We start from the raw sequence: 23,035 nt of genomic DNA, 5'->3' as shown, positions 1-23,035 counted from the left end.
ATTGTACTCAGAGAAGCATAGCTCTAACAATCAAGAAGGACGAAGCATTTCTTGCCGAGTATATACCAGAGTTAGAGGACTTTTATTTCAGCTATTTCCTGAAAGCGATGATTAACTGATTGCCCAACGGCATTTTGTAAATAATGTACAAAGCTCCCCCTGTCCTTTCATGCTATCGCTACCGCTGACTATTGCTGTCTGCGAACTGAACGAGAGTTGCATCCACCTTTTGCCCCCTCTGTTAACCAGGTGGCGCCACGCGCTCTCCCCAAACTGCAGCGCACGGAGCCTATAGAGACCAAGCGCATAACGGTAAGTCCTCCGAGAGTGGCCTGCTGTCGAAACGCTTCAAGGAAGCGGCGACCGTTAGTCTTTCGTGCGCATGCAATGGACACACCAATAGTACACGCTGCACAGCCTCAGTTACGTCACAAGTGGAACAGTAATCTGAATAGTAAACGAAAGCGAACCGTTACCCGGTCTCTCTGTCAAAAACCTAGAATACCTATCCTTTGTCTTGTTTACTTCGTGAAATGGCTTTTTGTTAGTTCCCAAGAAAAAAAGCTTCCATGAGTGTTGGTAGTAGCACATACGTGTTGCCTAATCTGATACTGCGATCTTAGTGTGTAAATTTTTTTGTCTGTGTGTAGTGGCTGACAAATTCATGTCGAGCGAAAATGGAGGCCCTCCTTGCGCTCTGGGCAGAAAGGCTGAGCTTGTTGTGTGGGCACACCGGGCGGAAGAGTGGCAGTAGATACCGAACTGGAGACGACGACTGGACGCACAGTTTTTTATTTACGTATTACGAGAAGAACGTACGCATCGGTAACACGACATAAAAAATAAATAAGGAAAATGATAACAAAATTTCACAGGGGCACGTAATTTCATCGTGTGTCGTCAATGCGACAGTATTATCAGCTGTTGGTGCATTTACTCGAAATGACATCACTTCCGTTACGGTGACGTCAAGCTCGTCAATTTCCCCCAGCCAATGCGAATTCTTTCATCTGGTGACGTCAGTTCTCTCCAGCCAATGGGAAAATTTTATTACAGACGATGCATTTCGGCGCCATGGGGCTTTTAATGCTACCGCATTAGAGGAAAGGAGGAAAGATGAAATGAGGAGGAAAGATAAAACACATTTGAAACGGAAACTGTACTTGCTCTCCCACGCCACTGACCCTCTCGCTGCCAGCTGGACGATTCTAAACGACAGACACCTTTCAAAAGTCAGGGAAACCGTGCGCCTGGCAGAGACTGTTGTCTTGCTTCAGCTAGGGATTGTGAATTCAAGTGAAAATCCCTGCATAGACTCCGCACCCGCTTTGCCAAAAGTGGCGGCATTTCGGGCGCACTAAGCAACGCACAGATGAAGCCACGGATACTGAAATTTGCACTCGCACGAGGCTGAAGAAGAACGTTGCGCCTCCGTTTGCCGCTGCGGCTGTCGTAAGGATTCGGAAACTCGGTCAAACAGTCGTTCGTATATGACGACACCAGCTCTTCCACAAGGTAGTGAATAAATAAGAGCCTAAACACTTCAGCACAGTTGACAAATGGACAACGGGTGGACCAAATTTCAATGCCAAATGTGCGTCGTGATCTAAAGATTTTCACTTGAAACCCACGATAATTTACACTGAACTCTAACCTAGTCAAGCTGAGGAGATAGCGAGCAGTTAAAATGTTGTACTGCACCTACACAATTCCCTCAACAGCTCGTCTATTTCGCAGCTTGTGCGATTGTTACTGGCACCAGCTCTAGTCGCATTCGACGGCTAGTAATAGCTATCAGTGTTGCGCCTGCATTATGAAACGCTGGTATTTTGAGGCAAGAAAACGTGCAACAGGATACGAAGAACACTAATGACGGTGTCACATATCTGATGGGTGCCATTTGGAATTGTGCAAACGAAGTGCAGGTGGAAAGAGAGGACCCCTGACCCTGTAGTTCTGAGTGCGCACACTTACAAAAAGCTCGAACCACCTCTGAACACTCGCTTATGTGTATGTACAAAGTTTTCGCCGCAGATGATCGTCAGTCCAAATGCAGTGACACAGAGAAGAAGCAGCTGTGGCGTCGGTGCAATGTCTTCCGTCTTTAAAAGTCACCGGTGTGAGCTGAACGCTTCCACTGGCCGTGAGTCTGGGAGGCATAGCCCGCGGCCATCACACCGTCCGGGCGTCGTAGACGAAGCGGCGGCCCCCGGCTTCACGGTGTTCGGACAGCAGGTCCTCCTGGGACTCGCCCACGGGACTCGAGGGGCCGTTGGGCTGGCCGTCGCCGCCTCCACGCAGGGCCTTGGCGCCGTTGCACAGCTGGGAACCACGTCGGCTGCGTCTCTCGGGGCAGGCTGCGGACGAGGCCCATTCAGTTATTTCTTCAGTTCGCTTTGGTGCACAGTTACGCCGAAAATTAGGAAAACGCTTAAGCTTCGCCTTAAGAGTAGACGCGATAGCGCCTTTTCCTTATTTTCTGAAGCCTAATTAGCATATATATATATATATATATATATATATATATATCTGGTTTTATTTTTTATTATTATAATATCAGTATACATCAAGCATGATAATTACGTCAAGCATGTTCTAAGCAAAATAAGTCAAATAACTGCATGGTGTAATAGGTCATTTAAGGTATATCCTTCCCACACGCATCGAACGTTTGCTTTATCATTCACTCTTTCAGTCACACTTGAACTATTGTCAACTAGTATGGGGAAACACAACATCCACTAATATAGAACACATCCACCTGTTACAGAAAAAGTATCTCCGACACACATATAATGCTTCTTATACTGCTTCCACCTCAACTTTCTTTAGCAACTCTGGTGTAATTCCAGCTCGCAATCTCTATAGATATCGCTTAAGCCATGTATATAACCAAGAAATCCACAGGAATATCAACAATATACGTAACCTATCCCAATTACAGGACAGAACTCCAAGTTACCTTACAAGACACTTCGAGGATTGGTCAGTACCGATGTCACGTTCAAGTTACGGGAAACAGTGCCTTAAGTACACTATACCAATGCTTTTGAATTATTATAATTCTGTCCGTTTTGACCTCTTCACGGCAACCTACAAGGACCTCCGGCAGATGTATTTGGTTTCTATGTAATGTTATCTAGCCTTGCTGTTGTTTTCTTTTGTATTTGTAGAAGTGAGTTCCGTTGTTGTTTTCTGTTCTTTTTGTTGTTGTTTTCTGTTGTTTTCGTTTACTACGAGTACTAAGTCTGTATCATATTAAATATGTATGTATATGTTTGGATATCAAGAATATGTTACGTGATGCCGCCACTCTGCCAAAATAAGGGTTTGTGGACCCGTCAAGCTGTCCAAGGACAGCTTTTTGTCTACAATCCTCCATCTGTATTTGATGGCAAATAAAAGATTTCATTTCATTTCACATCCCCAACACACTTTACTGTCACGCTCATCGTGAACCAACAACCATTCGTGGCATAGTTCCACGCGCTTATTTGTAAATGGCTGTCTCTCACAACCAGTCTGCATTCAGTCGTCTGTGAAATAGGGTTGCTGTAGGGTTCGGCACGCTGCTGCCTCTTTTTGCAGATGTGTTGCGAACATTCCGCGAGAGGGCAATGGCCTAGGCTGTGCGTCCCGTTTTTTTCGTTTCGTTTTGTTTTAGTGCGTGACGTTAGAAGGGGAGGAGCGGCTCGAACGCCCATGCTCTTCGGTTAGTCTCCCCGTTCGTTCTTGCGTTTTCCCTTGCCACTCCAGACGGCGGGGCTCTCTGCCGACATCGACCTTGGGCTCCTGCCCCCCATCTTCCCGGAATCCTGCCTCCCGGGGGGAAGAAGCCGCCGGCCATAAACAAGCGAGAACGGTCTCGGTTTCGTCGCGTTGCGACGTGCTGTGTACTAGGCCAGCACGGTTAGGAACCGAAAGTGTCCGTTGGCCCCAGACGTCTAGCGCGCGTCCGGTCCACTTGGCGGAAGATTGCGCAACTACGTAGGGAGGAATTTCAGGGTGAGGGAAAAACCCTGACATCAGTTCTGAGCTTTCCTATTCGTTAAAACTGATGTCAGGCGGGAAGCGGTAACACAGTTCAATTTTGCGTGTGGAAAGGGGCGCGCGATCGGGGTGAACTCGTGAAGAGACCCGCGCCCGAGGGCTATTGTCTCTAGCTACTCCTAGCTGGCAGGCGCTCGGTCGGGCCGAGCGCGGTGGCAGCGGCCGTTGAGAGCTGGTGCAAGGCGCGCCAGTTCGACTGTTGGGACGTGGTGTCCCTCGCCTCTGTGCAGGCGGTCGGCTAGGCCGGCCGCGGATAGTTTGGCCGTACTGAATCTTGTACCCATCTGTAAATAGCCTCTATAAAAGTTCTTCGTTTCTCCCTGAATCGCTTCGCCTGGAAGCCACTTCATCGAGAAGCCTTTCAAGCGGTGCATCCAACTGCTGGAAACCACCGGACCAACACCACCGGCACAACTTTACTGTTGCCCACTCTCTCCGCTCCCGTTCGCACTATACTCAGAGGCACTTTGCATAAGTGTTATAAAGAGTACATCCTTCAGTGATCTTGGTATTACGGGTCGCGAGCTGAAGGTTAAGCTTATGCGGATGACCTCGCGTTTTTCTGCGCTGATAAGCCAATTTTTGATGAGGTTATTAGCTCATCGGAGGACTGGTTCAGTGTCAGGAGCTCAGATTTATCGTTCTAACAGTTGCAATGTCTGCTTTGAATGTGGGGATCGACACCTGCTGAATATGCTCGCATTCAATGGACACGAAATCCTGCCAAGTATCGTGGCGTCCCTCTGAATGCACATAAGCATAGTGCACATTACTGGAAAGACCGTGAGCCAACTCTTCAGCGCTATGCTCATACTTTTGTCTCGCATGGTCTCTCGACTTTTGGCAGGGCGACCGCATGCAATCTGTTTCTCGCCACTAAAATTTATTTGCTCCAACTCACCCTCGTGTGCAGGTGCAGACTTGCCAGTGCTCCCGTGTCCGTTGGACGTCGTCGTTTGTCGACGCACGACCAGGGCCAGGACTGCAGCGCAGACGATGAAGACGGCGAACAGGGCGGCTGCGCAGCCGGCGACGATTTCGACGCTCACGCAGCTCCACGCTGAAAAATTGAAGAAGTGAACGTAGTACACCAGTTCGCCCCTAACGCTGCAGAGCTAAGCCTTTCACTGAGACAGTCCACCCTTGCGACAGATTCCTAGCGGTAACAAGTATGTTCTTGGTGTGCAGGCAGGTGTGCCAAGTGAAACTGTTGTTTGTCTAATGCAGAAAAGCCGATTGTTATGATGGTTTGTGCTCGGAAGTCCAACGCCGATGAAAAGCATGTTAGAAGCAGAACAACCACGAGCTCTCCACAAGCGCAAGCTCAGCGGTTAGGACATCACGTAGGACACCATCACCTCGAATGTTCGACTCATGGTAAAAGCCGGGCGCATTGCGACAAAAAGGAAGTGTGATAGGCTTTGTAGCACGCTCTCTTTGCGCTTTAATGTGTCTGGGGAGAACAAATGAATTGGAACTACTTTTTGACTTGCGCGCGCATTAAGTGCATTACCCAGCCTCCTCATGATAAAGACTAGGTGCCCGGCGTGGCGGTTTATTACCTTTAGTTTCGTTTAAAGGCTCGCCTACATATCCTTTGGCTACAGCTCGAAGACACCAAAGCCTCTAGCTCTAAAACTGCGGGACGCGACGATGGCGCTCGATGTATTGAATGGCATCGCTTGAATGAAGCAAACATTTGCCAGAAGAGGCAGCATGTACATCGAAGTATTTGCAGCCCTTGTCTCTGCTCGTGTGATATCCCGAAAATGAATATCTTGTTCTGCCGCTTAGTCTTGAAAAAAAAAAATAGAAACTTGGTCATGCATACAGATGGCGCCACCTACAATACAGAGGATATGCATCCGTGTTGACATCGCAAGGACGCTTCTATGCAACATGCATTTGCATGCATGCATGAATGCATTTGCTACGCTTCTTTGTTTAACAGCAATTTACACTGACCCACACATCGCTTGCTTCGGAGGTACTTCTATCCTAGACATAATAATGTAGTACATTATGGCCTGTGGCAGTTTCGATCAGAATGATTATACTAAATCATGGAGCCAACGCGGCGAAAGAAAGGTAACAATGGCAACCTGGCTTATTTCTAAGCATTGACATCGGTACTGTAAAAATGGCTGATGGCAAAGATGGCAAATTTCGAAGTTAAATCTATCTAAAGTTCCGAAGTGTGTCCTTCAGCTGAGGTTATTTATGATTTTTACGTTATTTTCGGTATTCTCGCCCCTTGCCTGTACAACGCCCTTTGCAAACCCCTCAGCGTAAAATAAATAAATACTCTGATGAGCAGCCGAATTTCCTTATTATGACAATACATTTTGCGCTTGGCTGGTAAATCTGTACTGTGTGATCAATGTGTGATCAACGTTTAGCAGTAGTCGCCGCAGGAGCGAACGCGAGCATTAATGAGGGAGCATGTAGGTGTAACTTACGCGGAGGGGCCTTCTGAACGCTGGCTTCGGGCTCGGCACAGAGGAGCGTGTCGAGAGGCAGGGCTTGCGTCTCCGCTTCAGGTTCCCCCGTCCACGGGGACAGGCGGCGGACGAAGATGGAGTAGGAGGTTTCCGGCCAGAGAGGGAGCGTGGCTGACTGCCGGGAGGTGTACAGGCGCCCCGTCACATCCACCGCGTTGTCCAGGGCCTTCCACGTGACCTGGGAGAGCGCGAAGACCCGGCCACGCAGCATTAAATGCGGCTGTGAGCAGAACTGTCCGATGATCGCGCGTCTGGTTTACAGCCCTACCCGTGACGCCCGTGTCTGTGAAAAGACGGCAGAGAATGTGCCATGTCCCATGTACTAGCGAGGACCAAACTATCCAGGACGCGTGGCTGGTGAATTTGCAGTATCAGTAGGATATGTACCAGTAATCGCCTGATTTCACTAGCACACATTAGAGAACCAAAGTGCTACTTTCACGACCATAATTGCGGATCCACCGGCCGGCATGAAAGATATGGGCTCTGCTTGCCGTTGGCGCGCAATCTACTTTGCTCGCTGCTAGGAGCTCGATGGGCGACCAGCCAATATTCCTCTATATAGCTTTTCTTGTTGTCTTTCCATGAGCCCCTAAAGCTAACTTGAGCACAGTTCTTTCGTTAATCTCTAGTGTTTTTAGTACGTCGGATTTCAAATCTAGTACCGCGTTCGCAAATGTCACTTCCGCCATTGCACCATTTCCATAGTGCTGATTCATATCTGTGCTATCTCTACAGTGCTCTATGTTTCATTATGGCCGCATTCGTCTTTCCTTTCATCTTGAGGCATTCTTCACGGGTCTTTAGATATTCTCTTCCTTCATCAATATTTGAACTTCTCCCTGGATAGTAATAGCGCTATCTGTCTTCTGGCCCTATAGTGAACACCGCGTAACGCATTGGGGTTGTTTCACATGTAATTGTGAGGAAACTACAGAGTGCCAGGACATGCAGCTCGAACATGTAGATATTTGAGGCTTACGCTTCCACTCTCTGCAAAGCCGGACATGTAAAATGATTGCTACCTTCCGGAAGCACCAACCACCTCCCCTCACTGCGCCTCCTTTAGCCCCACACCGAACGCCACCCTGATCCCCCGCCCCACCCTACCCCCACCTACCAACACTTTGTAGGAGCGCAATCCATCTGTCATCCACCCAACTCTAAACTCTAGAATCGCCAGATGCAACCAGATCTCCTCCCTCCACCCTCTACAAGGTCGCACGGACTAGATACCAACGCAGCAGCGGATTAAAAAAGCAACGGTGAATCGAATTCATGCACGCTGATGAGAGGCGGGGCACTGCTAAGACAACAGGGGGGGGGGGGGGGGGTGTACTGGCCCTTACCCCCTTGGATACGTGTTTGACCGGAAGTAACGTCACCAAACTGAAAGTGATGTGACAACGCATCGAGACGCTCCTTGCGGTATCGCAGACCATGCTGGGAATTGTTTAGGCATCCGCTAATTTTTGCAGCCTGCTCTGACGTTCACCCCGCGGAAGCCCTCTCACATAAATATCGGCCGACATTAAACGTGCTGCACAAAGCAACTGTAATGAGAGTGCACCTCGAACTTGACTCCCTTGGAGTGCGATGAGCGGTGGGCGCAGTCCCAGGAGACCTGCGCCTCGACCTTGTGCCCCGCCGACTGGCGCAGCTCCAGCAATTTGGGCGCGGCACAGGTCTCCACCCTGTCCGCGGCGTCCGACAGCAGGGTGTCCTGGTCTGGCCGTATGGCGTCCAGCTCCAGCGCCAGCCGGGTGCGCGCGCTGGGTCCACGGGGCGCCAGAGCCACGATCTCCAGCTCGGACGCCTGCTTCAGTTGGCTGCGGCTCAGGGTAGCATTCTGGTACTGCGTCTGCGAAGAGTGAGGTGCGATGGTTGGGGCTGTGAAAAAACATCACAGAGAGGCGTAGGAGGTGCCTCGAAATGTGGGAGTGGAGATTGCAGGTATATTTGCGCTCCTCCCCGTTTACCGTTTTACTGCAGCGAGCAGGCATGAAACAATGACGGCCGATTTGCATACTTAGAACAAATCCGAATTAGGTGTGCTATCGCTCTGTGGCGATATTTTGGATTGTTCGCCGTCAACCTGTAGAATATGTCACATGACCATGTGATGGAACCACAACCTGTTCAGTTAGTTTTACATTCGTCCAGGGTTTTTCTTTTTTTAAAAAAATTAATTGGCGACTCTAAAAGCTATTGACGCCGTCAGCGCGGACACATCGTAAAATTTGACGGGTGCGTCCGCTAGCGTCTTACTTATCCAGTAGAGGAATCTCTTGCAGGTATACTCTTTCTGACAAAGCAGTGTAACTTATGCCGTCATAATTTTAAATGCTCAGAGCTAAGCATAAAATCCTGCTACTTATGTCATTTGAGTAGTTCTGAGAGATATCCATCATCAAGAGACAAAGCATTACATCAGGCTTCAGCTTTGTTGATCCTCGCACACTGCCCAAACATCTTGAATTGAGCATCTCCCGGCGAACAACTGCAAATATGCGGCCACGTTCAGTAGCCGCGAGCAATGGTAAAAGTTGGCCGCTGTAGGGGACAACCCGCGGGAATGGGTGAAACAAACAGATGGAGATAGCCCCAATCTGGGGTTGCGTTTTGTAGCGGCTCGTTTGCTTTTCCCTTTTCTTTGGGGCTTCTGTCGTTGGAGTCGTCCGCGACGTCCTACGCCATCGGGAAGCCGGGAGCAATGGCAGAAACCGAAACGAACTCTGTAATTACAAAGTTACGTCCCCTGCGGCGGAACTGGCGGTGACTATATGCGAGCCAAGTTGTTGCTGCATCAAACCTTCTGTCCCAAAACGTATAAGACTGGAAAAGCCTCAGTGCACGACCATGCAAATTCGAGAGGAGGCACAGCATACCGCTGCCCGCTGTCATTGTCCCCTCTCGCCCTATTTATGCTGTTCATTTATTCTGTTATTTTCTTGTTCTAACTGCACTAACCTAACACGGGGCACATGCTTTCATGGCGCCAGATCTGCGACCGCTCGACTGGCATGCACACCTGCGCGGCCTCCTCCCATCGGTCCTGGTGCACCACTCCCCTCAGCAGCAGCAGGTACACCAGCGCCGGTTCGGTCGGGACGCCCCCTGGACCCAGAGGCCGATGCCACGTCACGCGCACCGCCTGGTCTCCGTCGACCGCTTCCAGCCGCGGCGGGTCTGCGAACACGCCGGCCAGGTCCTCCTCTGCGGACCTTTTCGCAGCTGTGATTCCTGCGCGGAGGAAGCCTGCATTCTTCGGGGTACGCTCGTCACGTGGACTTGCCGCGATGTGAGGAGGCTGTTTGAATGAAACGTCCCGCCTGTGCGGTCCTATCTTTTCTTAATTTCCACAGCCTAATTCCCGGCCCCAAAACCACTTTTTCAAGACGATGATAGCCAAGGCGCTTGTATAGGCAATAATTTACTTCTGTGCGGATCAAGTAGAGTCCGGTTCAAGATTGGGCTTCACTATCCTTGTTCACTAGGACAGAATCATTATGAATTGCTGACATGAAAGAGTCACAACACAAACGAACAAAACAAAAATATTTGACAGCTAATGTGATTTAGGCGTGCTATTATGAGAAGATTCATTGCTGAAAGCACGGTAGAGGGCTTCCTATGGAGCCCTCCCTCTTTTCAAAGAGATTACAAGAAAAAGTGAACTTACTTATAAAAGGCTGAAACAAAATGTTAGGACACTTTTAGAGCGCACGCTTATTATTGTTTTCGGCACCTGAAACAGAACGCTTTGAATGTTCGTACCAAATGTGATATTGAGAGCGCATCGAGAGAGTGAGATATTCGACACCTATTTGGTTGCATGCGAAAGTCTATACATTCTGGATTCAACCCTGAAAAACTAGAGTGATAAACACTATGATGAACTCTGTGAATGAACACTCACTACCAGAAACCTGAATCCGGGTCTTCTCTTACAGTTTCTCTCTGCCTCTGAGGTGTCAAGTCGAATGATGGGGTTTGTTTATATTTAGAGAAGGAAATACATTTTTGTTTCCTTGTTGCGACGGTCCTTTTGAGGCATTCCATATCCCTGTGCGTATCCCTTTTTTGTTTCTTTCTCTGGGCTGTATTGCCTACGCATCCCTGGAATTTCCTCCATATTTTGATAGATGATTTGTTCATAATATATTTTATACATTATATTTGCTATTCATCACGCGCTACATTGATTACTTGAAAGTGAAATGTGTTGCTGTGGAGTCTCGTGGCCTTCGTCCGGTATTTGTACACCTTCTGCCTACACATTCGCCTCCGAATTTTATGACATTGAAACCAAAATATACATCAATAATTCAAAGGAAACGTATTGAGAACACAATTAAGACAGCAGATGAAAGCCACAATAAAAGCGAGAGCCTGACTTCTTAACGAGAAAACATCCATTCTACATTTTGAAGCCACTACTTGAGAGCTGTAGCGGCTTTAAAAAACAGGTCCGGTGCGTAGAGTCTTGCCTTGTGTTCGGCTCATTAATATCGGAACTAAGTACAATTGGTCCCCTCTCGTTGTGGGCTACTACGGGGCAGGATACGTACCGGTTCCATTTGTGCGCTTGAAAGAGCAGGCCACCTGACAGCCGGGAAACTGCGAAAAGGGTGTTGGGACGCATTCATTAGGAGGACACGCTCTTACAGGAGCCGCTGTGCTCAGAAGAACAGGTGAACAACAAAGAAATAAAAAAAGACGTAGACAATACAGACAAGAATACGGGTCTTCGGCTAACAGCTTCTACAGTGGAGGTTTTAGCCTTTAGTCGAACATCTGCTCTGCGGGCTGTCTTGATTCGGCCTTTTTTGCTCCTTCTTCACGTGTTATAAGTGCACAGAGCGTTCATAATGCGAAGCTGTCAAAAGCCGAAAAGGAAATTACAGATGACTAAACAACCAAGTGAGCGATGATGCTTAAAGAGGCATGCACACAATTTCAACGCTCCACGCCTTAGGCCTAAGCTCAATTAGGCGCAATCAGTTTATTACTTAACATGATTCAGCAGTTGTTTGACATCTGCCAACATTGGCATTACTATACCGCAAAGTGCTTCTATTTACCTCGAAAACAGTATTAAAAAAATTTTGACCTTTAAAAAAAACAAAAAAAAACACCCGGTATATGTCGAAACCCGGGCTGAAGTAAACGAAGTGTTCTATGGCCTTATAGCGCTATTAAGCGTTGCGAATTGTAAATGTCAAAGACCGACATGTTCACGGAACAGTTTCCATTGAGCGCACCATTTTTCTCCACTTGTGCTAGCACAACAGCTGTGAATGTACTGAGAGCAGACTGGACTGCTCCAGTGACTCATATATGCACCCATACGCTTATCATGCGCACTCCCGCGTGTAATATGAGAGAAAAGAACAATTTCGCACACAAGTGCGAATTTTTTTGGCTTTTTCTTCACTAAAGTAGAAAATGACTTTTGAACGCTATATGTTAATTTGAGAACAAGTTACAAAACAATAAAACCTTGCCTGTCGCGCCTGACAATGATGATATCAATAACTGAATGCTCTTACTCCGTTCAGGCCCAGCTCAGCTGGTCATACCTGCTGTGCAAGCCCTACCTGCTACCTCACACCTGGTGCCCTGCAGCTACCCTTCTGCTCCAGCCGCGTCAGGACCAGCATATCCAGACCCTCATGGACATCGCATCCCTGACGCTTCCAACGTAAGCCGTGATCTGCCGCTACCTTCAGGTGAGGATGATTTTTCTGATTCGTCAGATTCGTCTACCATCATCTACATGGACACCACTGCGAAGTCCGGAGAAGGGTCTGAGAAATTTTTTCACGTGCCTTCAAAGCGTCGTCGCAGCTCAAAGCGGTCACTTTTGAGTGTAGACACTCCCAATGTAACTCAAAGGCTAGGCACAACCTTACAGTTGTCATCAAGCCAGTGGATTCTGGACACCGCATTACCCGCTTTAATCCACTGACATTGAGACAAGGATTTGAATCTGTGGCTCCAGACGGTGTTCTTCAAGTTCGTCCCAACGAGCGTCTAAACCTTCTGGCAGCTGACACCCGTACAGCGCACGCTACAGAACGCCTTCTGCAATTAACAAGCATAGCTGGAGTTGCCGTTCAAGCCTATGAGCCTGGTCCCAGCAACTGCGGTGCTGGTGTCATCAAGGGTGTCCCCCTGGATCTTTCTCAATCAGAGATTTATTCTGCGCTGCTACAGAGAGCTCCAATAAAATCTGTCTGCCGGCTTGGCAATTCAGAAAACATCCGGATTGTATTTGAGACAGAATCTGCGCCGCAATACGTCATTCTCGGCTACACAAGATACCGTGTGGACGAGTATATTCAAAAACCGCGCCAATGCACCAAATGTCAGCGCTTCGGCCATGTGGCTAGCGCTTGTCGACTTGCCTTGCGCTGCTCCCGTTGCGGTGGGAGCCATGGCCGAAATGAATGTGCAAGTGATGACCCCCTTTGTCCAAATTGCGGGAAGCAGCATGAAGCGACCTTTATTCATTGCACTGCCTATCAAAAGGAGATCATCTACAAATACAAGAACTCCAAAAATACAGATTATAAGACAGCAAAATCTGCTTTAATTGAGCAAAATAAAAGTCGGGGCAGTCGCAGCAGAAAAAAATCATCGCCGGGAAAGAAAGCTCCTCAACAATCGGATAAAGATAAAGATAAAGCGAGCCACCTACGCATTGAGGACGTAGTTGAGTTCCCTCCTCTTCCAGAGCGCCAAAACGTTCAGCCACCTCCGATAGCGAGTACAAGTCTGAATACTCCACGGCAGCCGCAGTATACAGCCTGGAATCATTCGCGCGAAGGATCTATTCGCCAAAACTCCGACGGTACCAGTTCCCTACTGTGCTCGCTTGTTGAAGCCATCCGCGCTTTTCTTACACCACTCTCCTCGCCGGTGGCACAGGCCATCCTTACAATCCTTGATTTCATCTCACCTCTACTTGCACAATGGCAGTAGCAGTCAATAGACCAGCTACTCTCCCTAGCGTGCAAAGCATCCGTAACACGGCCACCATCTTTCAATGGAATGCCTGTAGCCTTCGTCCACGATTGTCTGATTTCCGACAATTTGTCTCAAAACACCGTTTCCCGATTGTTGCCATAGCAGAATCTCGTCTGCGTACTACCATTCGTATTTCAGGCTATACCGTTCAGAACTCGATGACCGGCACTGACATCAGCAGAGTTCTTTTAGCTGTTCGGAAAGACGTCACCTCCATTCCACATCCGATACCTGCCGACTCACGGAATGAATATGTTGCAGCCACCGTCAAGATCATGGATATGTCATTCACAGTGATCGTTGGTTACGTACCCCCGCGTGTCACATTTGACGTTGACCGCCTTCAGGATATAGTACGCAGTACTCCTGCACCACACATCATAACGGGCGACTTCAATGCACACCATCCTGCTTGGGGAGGCACCAGATCAACAGCCAGAGGACAACAGTTATTTGATTTTGCACAGTCCAACAATTTAACTTTCCTCAACAACGGCCTGGCAACGTTTTATCAAGGTGCAAGGTCCAGTGCCCTTGACATTTCTATGATTTCTGCGCATCTGTCGTCTTCAGCAACTTGGAATGTAGACATAGAAACTCATGGCAGCGATCATCTACCTACGCATATTAAGGTTGGTGGTGCTTTTTTAAGTTCCGAGCGGCGTAAGGTACGCTACACGAATTGGGATGTTTTCTCTGACACAGTAGAGAAATTGCAGCTCTCCCACCTTGATTATGAAAACTTTATTGATGCTGTAGCACGTGCTAAAACGACCAGCACTAAAGTTGTAACCTTACCAACAGTGTACTCAAGTGTAGATGCTGAATATGAGCGACTTCGAGCAATTCGCCGCAGAGCAGAGAGACGAGCACGCAGGACCAATAACAGAGAAGACATCAGCGTTGCTAGGCGTGCACAGAAACACGTTCAGCGCCATTTGGACAAACTCGCAAGACGGGAATGGCGATCTTACTGCGCAAAGCTCGATCCCAGAAAGCCCCTTTCGAAGATTTGGAGCATTGTGCGCAGCCTCAGTAGTCAGCCGGCACCATTAAATCATTTTGAGTGCGTAGCTCTGAATGCGAATATTTCTCATCTCGACGCAGCGGAGGCTTTCTGTTCTAAGATAATTGCTCGTTCATCAGCCGTATCGGTGCCACTATCTCCCCAAAGATTTATCTCTTCACCTAACACCGCCCTCCTTGACGAACCATTCACTATGGATGAACTTCATGTGGCTCTGGCAACTACCAATAAAAGATCCTGCCTTGGACCAGATGGCATAAGCTACACTACCCTCTCTCACCTGACAACTAGCGCCAAGGTTCAACTCCTCGCAGTTTATAACACCTCCTGGGAGTTCGGCCGCCTTGAAACGTGTTGGAAGCGTGCGCGTGTCATACCCATCCTCAAGCCTGGAAAACCATCAACTGACTTAAACGCCTATCGTCCTATAGCCCTTCTACGTTGCGTCGGGAAGTTGATGGAGAAAAGGGTTCACTCCCGTTTAACCTGGGACCTGACGAACAGGGGAATTTATCCTCCGACCATGTCTGGTTTTCGAAAAGGACGCAGCAGCATTGACAATGTTATTGCCCTTGCCAATTGTGTCAAACGCAGCAAAGCAGTGCGGGCTATGACCATTGCAGTGTTTCTTGACGTGAAGGGAGCATTTGACAACGTCACACATGAGGCAATTCACTCAGCTTTACAATCAACTGGCATTACCGGACGAATGCATAACTGGCTGCGTGACTATCTTCATGAGAGATCGATTTTTATGTCAACATGTGAAGGTGACACAGCTCCGCATCAAATATCTCGCGGAGTACCTCAGGGGGGTATACTAAGTCCCACCCTTTTCATTCTCTCACTTGTTGGCTTGGAAAAATGCTTGCCACCGACAGTTGAAATCTCCCTTTATGCAGATGACATCTGTATATGGTGTTCCGTACGCAATAGGCGCATTGTGCATGCATGTCTACAGAGGGCAATAGGCTCCATTGAATCATTCTTAAGCAAGCGCGGTCTCGACATCTCGTCCGATAAAAGCTCAGCAATTGCATTTTCAAGGCGTGATCTTTCTCGCTATAGGCTGAAAGTTGCTGGTACTCCAATACCGTACGTCACAACCCATAAATTTCTGGGGGTAACGTTTGACAGGTCACTGTCATGGTCCCCACATGTGCAACAGATGAAAGTCAAGCTCTGCTCTTACGCCTCTATTTTTCGTATGCTCTCCACCAGCAGAACAGGCTGTTCTACACCATCATTACTTCGACTGTATCGAGCCCTCTGTGAAGGCCTTCTGCGCTACAGTCTCCCAGCTCTGGAGGGCATTTCGCAAAATAATATAAAATCCCAAAAACACCTCCACAATGGGTACTCTAGCTGAGAGCAGACGTCTATCGGCATCAGTGCTTTTAACCCAGGAGCTCCTTCGTGCCCAGGTGCGGTTTGTGGCTCGTGTACCAAACCACCCACTCGCTGAGTACTGCATGGAGGAAATTTCTAACATTCTCTCATCACAGTACCAGCGTCCTGTCACAACCTACACCGCACCTTGGAGGTATACAGCATGGTAAATTAAGATCACAATCCCTGGCATTAAAAGAAAAACAAACACCCCCAATCCTGCACTTAAATACTTTGCGCTTGAGCACATTCATAGTTGCTACAATGCCTACCGTCACATCTACACTGATGGCTCTGTCACGTCCTTGTCATCTGCGATTGGCGTCTGGATTCCGTCAACATGCACCACAATTTCAGCGATACTCAGTCACCGCACCTAGACTACTGCTACCGAGCTGGCTGCTCTGCGTGTTGCATTTACTTACATCCTACAACAACCGTCAACAGCGTGGGTTGTCTTCAGTGACTCTCGCGCTGCACTACAGGCGATAAATTCACCAGGAAGCCTTCAAGAGCAGATCGTCGACGACTTGAATAGGGTACACACCGAGGCCTGTGAGTTACGTCATCGTGTTGTGCTTCAGTGGTTACCCGCTCACTGTGGCCTCGCAGGCAATGATCGTGCTGACGGTGCAGCAAGATCGGCGCATGGCGACACCTCCTTGGTTCTACCGATACCCTTTTCTCGTAGTGATGGCGCGAGACTTCTCGCTACCAAAGCCTGGCAGACGCAACGCTCTTTGTGGTGTGATCCGCGGCGTCAATACAGACCCCTCTTTCGCATTGACCCCGTTTGTGAATTCCGCATGCCCCGGAATTTAAATAGACGTGACTGTAATTGCCTGCACCGAATTCGTCTGGACGTTGCCTTTTCTAAATTCTATCTTCATAAAATTGGTGTATCAAGTAGCCCTCTGTGCCCGACATGTGGTGTGCGCGAAGATATTGAACACTTGATTTGCCACTGCCAAATCTTTAATACTCATCGCAAGGCACTGTTAGGTGCTTTAGGACTTCGTCAGGACGACCCCGTGCACATGGAGCATGTCCTTGGACCCTGGACTGATGCAACTTCGGCTGAGCGAGGAACAAAAGCTTTCTTAGTTTTTCTAAGGGACACGGGTTTAGTGGACATACTTTGATAGTCATCTAAGGGACACGGTTTTAGTGGACATACTTTGATAATCATTGTGTGTGTGAGAGTGCGATAGTGTTGAATATGTTTGATGTCACTTTTTTTTTCACCCTCTTCTTTCATCCTCACCTGGAGTAGCATGCCAGGCCTATAACCAGGCAGACCTCTCCATTATCAATTAAAGTCTCTTTCCTTCCTTCCTTACTCCGTTCCCTCTCATATTGTACACGGCGGTCTCACGTAAAAAAAAAGAAAAACCTGCAGGGTGGATTGACTTACGCAGATGTCTGCCGCGGTGCACATGGGTCCCCAGATGGTGAAGTTGTCGTAGAAGAGGTCGCACACTTCCCAGCACTGCGGGGACAATGAAAGTGGTGAGAGGAACCAACGCTGTCCCGACGAACGTTCCTTGTCGGCTACCATGTCGCCGATGCGAACGCTGCATGCGCTTAGCCGACTACGAACACGCTCGACAAAGACTTACGCTCGGCACACTGCGCGCCTCCTGCCTGTGGTCTTTTGAGTTATTATAGAGCATTCTGAGTGTTCTAGAAGTGTTGTGTTTTGGGCAAGCAGGCATTGATTGGCTATTAGCTGTGTTTCTTTTGGCTTTGCATCAATGCCGCACGTACGCGGCTCGCACACCTCGTGAGTATACAAAGCCCATCCATGCGCTCAGAGAAGGACTGCCAGTGTGAAGGTGCATATCCCGAGGCAGAGCACATGACAGCAGCTCCGTTTCGGGTTGTTCAAGGAGCTAACAATGAATTCCTCAATATAGGCAACCGCCAGGTGAGATTTCCTTGTGCTTTGTACATGTTCCCACACGCATTAAAGGACTTGAAACCTCCATGCAAGGCGACCTTTATAATAAAAATAAAATATTTTGCAGAAAAGAGCCCTCCTACTTCATCAAGAATATACGTTGGATCTAGCAACCATGCTTTCCGCATCCACGACGAGAAATAGGAAGTTCTTTTTGGATGACACGGCATGGATTGCCCGAAGAAAGTGCACTTGTTCGCTGCAGTGATATGACTTGCATTCATAATCAATAAAATACTGAGACCAAGAAGACGCTATCATGCCTCAGGCTGGCCGTAAATTGGGGCTGTCAATATGGCTGAAGGAGGGCTAACAGCCAAATGCGTTCAGCCCGAAATTAGCAACACGCTGAAGAGAATGAAATTTGCTGAAGTACACCGCCGTCGGGTTTTACTGCGCAAAATACTGCGTTGTACCAAAAATTGTTGCGCTGTGCAAATTCGCTCTTTTTCAAACTGCCTGCCTGCAGAATGTAAATATTGTGAACTTTACGTGAATTGTGCCCTGAACTAGTAGACTCACCATGTAACACTCCTTGTCTCCCTGGCATTCAATCTCTTGGGACCCGGTTTTCAGGCCAAGCTGAAAGTACGGACGTCACAAGCAATAAGACTTGAGAGCAGTTTAGCAACCTTAAGGCCGCAAATCTATGCGGTATAGCTGGGCGCACACTGTAGTCGTGCATGCACGGAGTAGTGAACATTATCGTGCATAACTCGCTACTACCATGCGATGATGTAATGCGTATAACTAGAGTAGTCTTTCTTGAAAGCCTACATGCTCAATAACTTCTAGTCTGACGGAGCCCACATCGCGTGGAACGAATCAAAGTGCACCTGGTACTGTAAGTTCAGAGATTAGCAAATAGCAAAGAATGTTGTAGTGAAATGGTTGAATCGAAATGTATCCGTACATCTTTTGCGAAAAGGGCGAGAAACTTCACAGCCAGCATACCGTAAGTATTCCATTATAATTCTATTGCTTTCTTTGTTGTGTTGTTAAAGGAGTCGCCGCCACTACGTCGTTATCGCTTGTTATCAGCCAGTCGGTGCAGGGGCTGATAACAGTGCAATAGATTCTAGTGAAAAGACAGTGTATTAAACCGAATTAAAGTACACCGGAATTTCAGGGAAGTTCGGGACTAATCTTTAAAAGTCTTCTGGATAAAGGCGTGCTTTCTGTGGCATGCAATACAAGCGGTGGCCGACGCTAAAAAAAAAGGTGAATCATGCTAGCAAGGCATTCTAGTTCTAAACTAAATTTTGAAAGCTTTTTAACTAACATATCGACACCTGGTTGGAATTAGAGGTTTGTAGCTGGCCATTAGTAATAGCCTTATCACAGTGACGTAGCCAGAAATTTTGTTTGGGGGGGGGGGGGCTCATGTTGGAGCGCGGCCTCCTGATAGAATTTGTCGAGGGATCAAACGCAAGAATAATTGCAATGCCGTATTGACATTGCCATTGTATATTAGATAACACTATACACTGTCTAGACAAGTGAAATGTGTATTTTTTAAAATAAAAGAATGCATTCGTATGTCATAAAAAACGTGACCGACATAACTGATACCAATGATTCCATGCTTTTGCGTATTTAATAAGCAAAGAAAATATCACACGAAGTCTAGAACTATATCAGACCGAAACCAGCAAAGCAGTGCATGCCGCTGATATGAAAAACGTAAAGGCCATGAAATTAGCAAGTATAGAGGTCAAATATTTGAATGAATCTTTGTTGTTTAAGAACCTTTACATTTTGTACATATGCAATGGCCAGAAAAAAATATCAACGACACTGCCCTTCGTTCCAGTGTACTGCGCAGCAGCAGCTGTCACCGGTCATGTATTGCGATTAATTGGACCGAAATTTTAGTCGTAACAACGAGCACATGTATAACTGAGGAGTTCTGTAAAATATACATTAGAAGTGCGAAGGTGAAAATGGAGTATTAGAAATGCGAAGATACAAATTGATAAAGGACAAAAAAGTGTCAATAGAAACAGTCACTGCATGCATACACAAAACCTCGCAACAAGATATTTAAAAGCATGTATGTCTCAATTAAATTTATGTATCTAAGCAAAAGTCACTCTATATAATGCGTCAAACAAGGCAAATAAACATCTTGCGCAATCACAGATTGTAAACTTTACACACGGAAAGAGAGACGATCCCGGCAAGAACAAAACTATGATAGCAGAAGTCTCGATATATACTATTTGGGCCATGCTGCGGTTGCGACAGCACCGTATGGTTAGAATCATAGAGCAACAATAAAAAAATCAATACGAAAGTGCGTACTTTTTTAACTGCCTGTGCGGCGACAATTATTCTGCACCATAATTACAGAAGGGTATTCTTTGGTTCAAAGAAAAAGTAAAAGCAGTTTGCGAAAAAGGAAAGAGAAGGACAAACGGAAGCCACATGATGCCGCAAGTTGAAATAACCCATATCCGAGTGAGTATGCTGAGAAAGTCTTGGGGGTGGGGCTTTCAATAAGGAGAGTCAGTCAAGATCGGTTATTGATGACCTCAAAGTATTCGTATTCGCATGGTAATTTTGATCATGATCCTAACCGACGCTTGCGTTACGTGATTCTAGGTGCAAGGCACGGCCATGAAATCCAACCTGAGTTAGCAATCTTCGCGCCAAAATGTCTTTTCTCGTCTGAAGAAGACATTGTAGGTGACAAAATCCGGAATGACTTCCGGCGCCGGTGGCTGTTTTGGGCAGCGGTGCGTGACAGTTCCAAAAAATCGGGGGGGGGGGGGGGGGGGGGCTGAGGCCCCATAAGTCCGTCACCCCCCATGGCCACGCCCTGCCATATTAGTTTCTAGAATTTTTGAAAACACGATTTCTCTCGCGGCTGTAGCTCAACAAATTTTCATTTCTTTCGCAATTTAAGAAACCCTAAATTCTAAAAAATGATACGGCTATTGCTTACGGTAAACTGCAATTTTCTACTTACAACTAGGCGCCTGTCTGTAACACTAAAAAGGTACCTATTAGAATTTAGTTAATCACTTCGCTAGATAACAGATTCGCCAACTTTCCGGCGTGCGTCATCATGCCGAAGAAAGATCTGCTATGCCAAAGAAAGCATCTGTTTTCCTCGAAAAACTTCCTTTTAAAGTTCAGTAGAGGCTTCCCTGAAACACGTGGTTTTCTCTGTTATGGTTAACTGCACACAGGTTTAACTGCACGCGGCCTATAATTGGCCCTACAGTGGACGGCTCCGGATTAATTTGGAGCACCTGGGGCTTTTTAACGCGCACTCACATCGTAGCCCACAAGGCCGTTTTCGCGTTTTGTCTCCATCAAAATGAGGCTGCCGCGGTCGAGATTCAGTGGCGCGTACTTGAGCTTACAGCTGCCGAGTAGCAAATCCACTAAGATAGAGGGGCGGGTTAAACCAGATTGGAGTTAATCATGTTAATATAAACCGACATTGCTGACGGTCACAGACGAGAATTTGTGGTCATTTCTTGAGAACAGAAGATTTATTTATGTTTTCGACTGGTGGCGTTATGTATGGTTCAAATTACAAGTTTACAGGCGTCAAAACAGCGGCAAATAGAAGAGGGCCATAGTAAAAATATTTCATTTACTAAGAGCTGTGAGCGAAGCGTTAGATATTTCCAATGCAGTCGACTGCGGCGATTGTGGCCACGGATGCCTCAGTTTGTGCGGCCGACGGCCCGCAAAGTTAGCGGGCGTCAACACTGGGATGTTCACAGACGTGGCTTCGCCTAGGTCATTTTGTATCTTGAGGGCATCACTGACGAAGAAATCACAATACGACTCACCTCCCGAAAACTGAATATGCTTTCTTCATTTGGTGGGGGTATGAATTACGGAATGAAGGCATTTTACTGCTACAAGGACTGAAGCCTATTTCACATGCAAGCGGAAACTCTAGCGATTCCTTTCGCCGCGGCCTAAAAACCTGTTTTGAGGCGTCGCGGCGACTCGAGCGGGCAGAGCGACGAGGTTTCAACGAGTTCGAAGTTATCGCTGCGACGCGCCGCTCAGTCGCTCGCATGTGAACCAGGCTTGAGACCATGACTCTTCAGAACTTCCTATTTACATTTTTCCCCTTAAAAGAAACAAAAATGTTATTGCTAATTGCTCCCGGCCCTTGCTGTCAGAACTACGTTGCATTCTTATGTCACACGTGAATTGCTGAAGGAATTCACTGCCAGGTATGTTGCACAGGCTGCGCAGTCAGTATCAGAGCGAGTACCTTTGAAACAGCCGTCGCTGATACGGCCATGGCGCAAACATTTCATTAGGGCAGAGGTGCAGAGTCCCCGTGTCCGTGTACCATGCGAAATGAGTGCAAATTAATAAACCTCATGCGGTTAGAATTAATCCGGAGCTCTCAACTACGGCGTCTCTCACAACCCCGTGAGCAGCTGTGGGACTTTAAGCCACTGGTTAAGTGAACTATGAACCACCGCGCTCTTTTAACAAGTCAGCTGCAGAATAAGTAGTAGCTGTAGGCGTCCATTCCTTGGAAGGTCACTCACCTCTCCGAGGCAGGTGGCTCGGCACTGGGCCAGCCGGAGTCTCTCCTGGAGGGCACCGGCGACGTGGAGCTCCCGCGTCGGCCGATGAGCCACCACCACGCCAACTGCGATGAGCACGCCTAACAGGAACACCTTGCTTGCGAACATGGCTGTGACCCGAGGCGAAGACCACCAGCGCGTCTCCGGGTGCGAACTGTGACCGGGACTGGGGCCACTCGGAGTCCTTATGGGTGCACGGCTCCCTATCTCGCGGAGGCTGCTGATGCGAGTACTGACGTTGGCGGACGCCCTCTCCATGCCGTCGCCTTTGCGCCCTCGGTCCCCATTTCCTTAATCTGGGCTGTCCTGCCCGCGCCCATTTCCCTGGTCGAGTTTCATTTCCTTGTCGGCTGAGAACAGATTGAGAACAGTTTCCTGGTTTTTACCCTGTTGTGAATCGCGTTTCCTCTGAGCGCCGACTCTGTTGACGACAGTGGTGTGCTTAGCCCACTTTTCATTTCCTTCTCGTGTAAGGGCTGAGGGCCTTCTGGTAGAGACCTCAGCA

The 23,035-nt window shown here is 47.9% G+C and overlaps 1 protein-coding gene across 1 annotated transcript; it reads right to left on the bottom strand.

Annotated features, from left to right (window-relative positions):
• Positions 1–2,172: 2,172 nt before the first annotated feature.
• Positions 2,173–22,788, bottom strand: LOC149344534 (uncharacterized). The gene is made up of 8 exons (XM_089547262.1): positions 22,492–22,788; positions 18,482–18,541; positions 17,414–17,488; positions 9,583–9,861; positions 8,122–8,412; positions 6,510–6,729; positions 4,952–5,110; positions 2,173–2,357 (listed from the first exon to the last, which is right to left on the bottom strand). Exons 1-8 carry the CDS (start codon positions 22,786–22,788, stop codon positions 2,173–2,175), a joined length of 1,566 nt encoding a protein of 521 aa, XP_089403388.1.
• Between the last annotated feature and the right edge of the window lie 247 nt (positions 22,789–23,035).

The sequence above is a fragment of the Amblyomma mixtum genome, chromosome 5 (assembly GCF_055824585.1).
Source record: "Amblyomma mixtum isolate Tamu chromosome 5, ASM5582458v1, whole genome shotgun sequence".
Taxonomy (NCBI): Eukaryota; Metazoa; Arthropoda; class Arachnida; order Ixodida; family Ixodidae; genus Amblyomma; species Amblyomma mixtum.
Note: the sequence above shows the minus strand (reverse complement) of the source record. Positions and strands in the feature narration are given on the sequence as shown.